The 6785-nt window shown below is 54.2% G+C and overlaps 1 protein-coding gene across 1 annotated transcript in view; it reads right to left on the bottom strand.

The window, feature by feature from the left end:
- Positions 1-720: 720 nt before the first annotated feature.
- The window catches only part of PEX16 (peroxisomal biogenesis factor 16), a 25634-nt gene continuing 19569 nt past the window's right edge, over positions 721-6785 (bottom strand). The window contains exons 2-10 of the mRNA XM_009329751.1: positions 6495-6571; positions 5089-5222; positions 4677-4783; positions 4110-4190; positions 3501-3653; positions 3072-3144; positions 2649-2768; positions 2375-2439; positions 721-1250 (exon numbers count right to left, since the gene is read on the bottom strand). Of these exons, the coding sequence (XP_009328026.1) occupies positions 1192-1250; positions 2375-2439; positions 2649-2768; positions 3072-3144; positions 3501-3653; positions 4110-4190; positions 4677-4783; positions 5089-5222; positions 6495-6571 (869 nt within the window). The 3' untranslated portion in view covers positions 721-1191. The remainder of the gene's footprint in view (positions 1251-2374; positions 2440-2648; positions 2769-3071; positions 3145-3500; positions 3654-4109; positions 4191-4676; positions 4784-5088; positions 5223-6494; positions 6572-6785) is intronic.

The following is a 6785-nucleotide window of genomic DNA, read 5'->3' as shown; positions in this document are numbered from 1 at the left end:
CCCCCCCCCCCCTGCCAAAACCCTGTGGTCCCCAACTGCAGTGGCCCATTAGGGGGGTGGGTGGGTACATCCCCTATTTCAAGTGCTGAGGCAAGAAGGCTGTGACCCCTGCAGCCCCAGAATCCCTCAAGGGTGGTTCAGGTAGGAATGCTCCTGTCACCAGCCTGAGACCAACACCCCCGGCCAGTGCCACCAGCTGGCTACCCCTTTGTCCTGGCCAAGGGAGCCTCCACAGCAGCTCACTGAGCAGATTGATGCCTCAACTGTCCACCAATTAGCAAAGCAGATACAAAAAGACAGCCATGGCTGTCCAGGCCTCTCCTGGGCCCTTTGTTAAGTGTGGCACAGCAGTATTTGTTGAATTAATCTTTTCATTTCTGCTCCTCTCTGCCCTTGGCCAAGCCCCCGAGCACTGGCTGGCAGCCATTCTACAAACCCTTTTAGCACACATTAGGTGCTAGGAAAGCAGCCTGCAAACTGCAGCTCTCCATACCCCCAGGGGAACCCCAGGAAACTGGGGACTGAACCAGGCACCTGGAGTTAGAGGCTACAGTCATCAGTTTAGCAACATGTGGGGCCCTGCCTGACACAGGCCAGAGCAAAAGGCTTCTAAGGGACAGCATATCCCAGCGTAGACAACTGCAAAAGCTGCTCTTTCCAGCAGAGACCTGCTGGCAACCAGATACAAGAGGATCCCAGGCAAACAGGGGAAGAGAGGTCCTTCAGCTCAGTTCTTTCTATTCAGTCAGTTTATTTGACAGACAAGCCCGCTCCAAGCAGATTGACCAGGCACGGCCAACACAAGCAGGCTGCAGGTCTATGTCAGCGCCATGAGGTGGGAGACAATGCTCTCCAAAAAACACTATGCTGCCTGGCTTTATTATAGTGCAGCCGTACAAAAGGAGAAAAATCAAGTGCTTAAAAAAAGAGGTTGTCCCATCACCATCGCTGCAGCCACAGAATGGTCCAGAGAAAGAGGTGGCCAGGCTCTCTCCACACATGTAGTGTCCATCATTCACAGCTAGATCTGTTAAAAAAGTTACACACACCCCTCCCCACCCTGCAGAACAGGAGTTCTCACTGATGGTTTAACTGAAAATTAGACATTATCAACATCCCTCCCCCAGCCTGCTTGCCCTCCTTAGAAATGTCCAGCCGCGATGTTAGCAGAGAATAATCATCTTCTTCTCATCAGCCCCAGTTATAGAAATAGATTTTCTGCCAAGCAGGCAAGTAATCCATCAGTGGCCCTGAAACAAGAGAACAGAGGGATCATGCATGTAGAAAGGCAAGAATTTGAAGCTGTATGTATACGGGGTATATCCCCCTTTCTCGTTACGATACCCAACAATCCCAAATCTCCAGTTATACAACTCAGAGGAACGCAAGAATAGAACAGTTACTTTTGCCAAGATGGGAGACAATTTTGGGATGAGGTGCCAGAGATTAGAGCAGGACCAAGCAGGGTGTGGAACGTGGTCAGCGTGGCCATGGTGCGGGACACCACTCCCTCAGAGCTGACACATCCAAGCTCCAGTGGGAAGGGGGTTCTACAATGCGCAAGGGGAAAACTCGCATGCAGCAAGTTAGGAGGACACTGCTGTGGCACAGGAAAGAGGGAAGACAACTCAGCAATAACAAGCAGGTGCAGACACAGAAGCAACTGCTGTAGAATGAAAATGCTTATGTAGCACATGGCTTAATGCAGGCTCCAAAGCCTCTCTGAAATCACTAACTGGAGGAAGCGGCTCCTGAGCTAGCCAGCTTTGTGAACTCCCCAAAGAAAGGCCAATCCCACGATGCCAGGCTGATCTAATGCCACATCACTGCCACGAATCACTCCATAAAAGGCTTCACTTCAGCAGGGAAGAGGGGGTGGTGGAATTCTGGCCCATAATAAAGGGATCCTCTGGTGAAGGACTAGGAGAAGACAGACCTGGTTCAGCCCTTTGATTTACAATCAGCTCCTGGCTGGGTCAATACCTCTAGGCACGTGTTTACCCCTCGTGTCTGCATTGCAGACTGGGGATGAAGGAATAGAGTTCAAAAACAGGGGCCGCAAAGCAGGGCTCTGGTGCACCAGCTGAGGTGCAAAAAGTGAGCCCAGGAGACAGAGCTCTGCAGCCTGGGAGGGCACAGGGAGGTTTACCACTGTGGTCAAGCACAGGTCTCCAATAGCCAGGGAGCAATTCATCCTTTCCTGTTCCAGTTTAAAACAACACAAGCATCAATACAGGGTGCACTAGTGCTAACCATTCTAGGGACTTCCCAATTCCTTCCTCAGGTTGGAAACCAATTGACAGACGTTCTGCTCAACTCCCCTGATTTTTCTCCACCCAACAGAAACAGGGATATAGCAGCAGGGCCCACTTACGTGTGACAAAGCCAACTCCGGGCACGTAATCAGCCAACAAGCGCAGGAGGAGGAGGATCCTGCCCCTAGGAAGGGAAAAAGTATAAACAAGTCCAGCGGGACACCTCCTGCCCCAGCTGTTGAACACATGAACAGCAATGGCAGCTGTTACGCAAGGGCTCAGATTAAACTGGTCACAGGCACCCAGACCTCTTCAGATCTACTCACCCAGTCCCCTGACACTATTCCTCTTAAAAGGGAAATTTTCAGCAAAAGCCCAGCAGGGGCCCCTTACTCTGAATATCGGTCATAGAAAGGAGATCTCAGCAGGTAGTACAGCAGTAGGATGGTTCGTCGCCTCAGCTCTGCTCGCTCTCGCCTGTTCAAGTCTTTCAGATCACTCAGCAAGCTCAAACTGGAAGGAGAAAGACAGAGAGCTAACTCACGGCAACAGCAGCCAGCGGGGAAAAGAAAGTGGGTTTCTAAATGCCCTCCGTTCTCAGCTCCACACAGAGCAGGCTGCACCAGCTCAGAACAGGGAGCACCGTAAGTGTTGCAGAAGATACCTAAAGGTGTCAACCTCCCAGCTAAAGACCAGGCCCAGTTCCTGTGTGTATTTCTCTCAGTAGGGCCTGCCCTGGACTGGGGAGCAGGGGGAAGTCTGATGCTCAGCCACCACCAACCTCAAGCACCCGCAAAGACTCTTCCTCAGACTGACCTAGAGATGTCCAGGACTGCTGAGAGGAGCCAGGGTTTCCACGATCTCTGGCCCCACACTCCTAAACTCAATACTAGGAACGCAGAGTCAAGGAACGGAAAGAACCAGAGGTGCCTAACAAGAGGCACGCAGACAAGCGATCCCCTGGGTGCCAGCAAAGCTCTGCTGAGCCCAGGAGAATACACTCTAAGGCAGTGCTGGGGGGGCCCAGAGAAGGGGCTGGAGGACTTGCACCCACAACTCCAGCAGCTGAAGCTAGCCATCAAGGCATAAGAGAAGGGAGGAGTCCCGAGGCCCCTGCCTAATCAGAGCAGCAGCAGGGAGAGAGAAGCCTGGGACGGCACTGCCCTGCGCCAGAGCCGAGCCCGCAGCACCCTCTGCCGGCACCCCGCGTATGGCATGAGCCCCCACGCAGCCAGGGCAGGATACGGTGGAGCAGAGGGCGGGTAATGTAGATGGATTCTGCGATGGTTTCTTGGAGACCCAGAGGGGTGGGAGGCTGGTTCATCTCCTCCGCTCTTCGGCTCTGCGACTCCTCCCTCTGCTGAGGGGACCCCCAGTGCCGGGACTGCAGGGATGGGGCTGAAACAAGTAGATCAGGTCACTAACACAAATGAAACCTTCCTACCACGCTTCCCCGCACCACCACCCTACTACTTTCTGCACTGTGAAGGTGTGAAACAGGAAAGCTTGAAGCTGCGCACACAGCAACTGCTGCGGCTGACCAGCACCTTCAGAGCTTGCCTCCAGAGGGCAGGGAGAGGTACTCGTAAGGGCTGTGCCCCTCAAAGCATAACCACACTGAAGGGTTATCTCCATTGCACAGCTCACTTGGGAAAATACAATTTAAACGCTAGCCTTGCAGCACGTGCCTGAATCCCCATTGCTTTGATACCCCCCCACCCACAGGGCCCAGTGACTGGCAGGATATGCCCCAATACAAGGTTCTGCTCTTTACTGCCCACACCCAGGTCATACATAAAGGGCACAGAGCAGAAACAGCTCAGACAAGGACAGAAAATGGGCTCTACTACTTACTGCTCTGGAGGGAGCGCACAACACGGCTGGAACGCCTGCCAACGTATGTCTGATCCTTCCCTGAGGAGTTGTCTTCCATGTCTGCAGAAGAAAGCAGCCACAGGGATCAGGCTCCGAAGAAACACGCCTCACCCCAGAGGTGGCAGTTTCTGCCACCAAGAAGACTGACTGAAAGTTTGATCTAGTGCAAACCGGACCATCCTGAAGGGGCTAAAACTGCGCAGAGCTGTCGGAGGGTGAAAAGGTAAATCTGCCTGACATTGCCCAGGCCTAGGATCTCTTTCCTCACCATCAGACCAGGGGACACGCAGCTTGACTCACAGTTCAGCCAGTGATTCCAGGCTTAGACTCCTTCACCCCCTCCTTCCAGACTGCAGGACAACCCTGTCACCAAGCTAACGCGTGCTCTGCAGAGGGTGTAAAGTTCAATGCAGCTCAGCTTTGCATACTCAAGCCTTACAGTTCCCTGTACCGCCCACGCCGCTGCTCTGATGAGTATTTCCTAGCAGGACAAGACATGTGGCCCAGCAAGGCGCCAAGCCAGTGATGACAGCACCATGGGCTCACCTTGGGGGTGGAGAGGCTGCTGCTGCTCCCTGTTCAGCGGTACGATGGGAGGAGATGTCTGGATGCCAGCTTTGTACCACAGCAGGAGCAGGAGACGAAGGACAGCTCTGTGAGCAGACACATGGAAGCCTTCAATACCAGGCTACGGAGCTGGGTTCCTGTTGCACTGGAAAGGTGGCTTCCACAGAAGAGGGAAACACTCAGGTCTGCTCAGGGCAACTGGCAAGGCAAGAGGGGTAGGTGTCCCCTTCTGTGGCACAGTACCCAGCATGCTGTGGGGCTCCAAATTCCCCCAGCCTCAGGGACCGGCAGCTCAGTCCTGCTTAGGCTTTTTCCTAGGGTACTGCCGAGTCCCCTCCAGATCCCCTTTCCGAGCGCACGCTGCCCCTTCCCCTCTGCCCGCGGCACTTACTTAGCCAGCTGGATGAGGACAATGATGGTCCACCGGCCCATCTCCCCCCACACCCTGGCTGTCCCCATCTCTGCAAAGACCTCCACGCATTCTAGCACACTCAGCCAGGTCAGCAGCTTCTGCTGGGGCAGCGACTGCAAAACACAGAAGGGAGGAGGGGGACAGGATGCAGGTTCTGCTTGGGAGTTAAACGGGGCAGAAGCACAGCCCAGTCTGGCGAGACTCTCAGAAATAAGCACCGGATGGCCTTAGAAGTCACAGCCCCAGAAACAAAAAGCGGTGTCTCCACTGCAGCCAAAATCTATGCACAAGCCCACTTCTCTACCTCCAAGCAGGGGCAGACCGAGACATCAGTGTATCACACAGAGCTGCTGCCCCAGAAACAGGGAGAACATCACAGCTGTATCTTGGACTGCCTTCTACCCCAGCTGACACAGCAGGACAGTCTCCTGGGTTGCGCCACTGTGCCTGAACTCCGCAGCAAAACTCTCTCCTCCTCCTTGTCCCACAGTTGGGATACAGGACGAACCTCCTCCCTGGTTAGGGTTGACAAGGGAGTACGCTCGGAGTAGAGAGAAGAGGACCCAGAGTCCACAGTCACACCAGAGCAAATGCCTGCTGAATACAGCATCAGCCTAGATTCCAGGCATGAACCCCAAGACAGTGGGTGCTCTTCCAGCCAGGGTCCCTGCTCCCCACGTGGCAACTTGCTGGTGCTGTCAACCACAGGATTTAACCGTTGAAAAGCATCAATAAAGACAATACAGCTGAAATTCACTTTGGCCTTTAACAACCTGGGAAGCAAGTCTTTTGCATTTCTGTTTGTTACACGCCTGACGCTCCAGCCAGAGAGCTGCCTACACCCAAACCCACACAGCGGGCAGGCTTGCAACAGAAGAGACCTGTCTGGAAAAAAAAGCCCTCCTCCTCATTCCCCGAAGGGTCTAACAAGTGCTGGGAGCCAGCCTGGGGCTCTTGCAGGAGAGACATAGAAGCAAGGTGCTTATGTTTGTTTTGCTCAATAGCATACGCAAAGGAAGAGTCTGAGGGATGGAATCAGAGCTTCGGTGCTCCAGAGCCACTGCTCTGGAAACAGCGATGGTTATTCGGCAACACTTTTGCTTAGCTCAGGTTCTGAGCTTCTCAAAATAACAGTGGAGCTCCTGGTGCAAGTCAGAGCCTGATTTCTGTGGTCCAGGGAGTGCTCTGGCCACTCCTCCAAGCCAGGAGCTAGAGGGCAGGACTGCTGTTTACCTGCATTCAGAGGTTGCCTCTGGCCTCTACATACCTGACAGCAAAGAGAGGCCACAGAAAAGACCTGTTAGTTTCTACAGACACTCCCTGAAAGCTTCTGCAAGGAAGAAAGCATGTGTCCCAAATCCTCCTCCCACGCACTCCAGCCTTACCACGGGCAGGCTCCGCTGCAGCTCCTTTCGGAGAATCCAGTCATTTAATAGCACTAGGAGGTTGGAGGCAGAGTACACTAGGAACGGAAAAGAAGAACACCGCAGTTACGGGCTGCACAGCAAGCAAACCAAACCGGGACTGCTGCCTCTTCCCCCGGGAGGGGCAGCAAGACGCGCAGACTCCTCCCCTCGGCTGCCGGAGGATGCAGCCCGGCGCGAAGAAAACAAGGGGGCCGGGGAACGGCCCCGCATGCACCCGCTCAAAGGCACCCCACCAGCCCCACACACACT

This window comes from Pygoscelis adeliae, unplaced genomic scaffold, assembly GCF_000699105.1.
Source record: "Pygoscelis adeliae isolate BGI_AS28 unplaced genomic scaffold, ASM69910v1 Scaffold117, whole genome shotgun sequence".
Taxonomy (NCBI): domain Eukaryota; kingdom Metazoa; phylum Chordata; class Aves; order Sphenisciformes; family Spheniscidae; genus Pygoscelis; species Pygoscelis adeliae.
The sequence above is the reverse complement of the archived record's forward strand: the minus strand, read 5'-3'. Positions and strand labels throughout refer to the sequence as shown.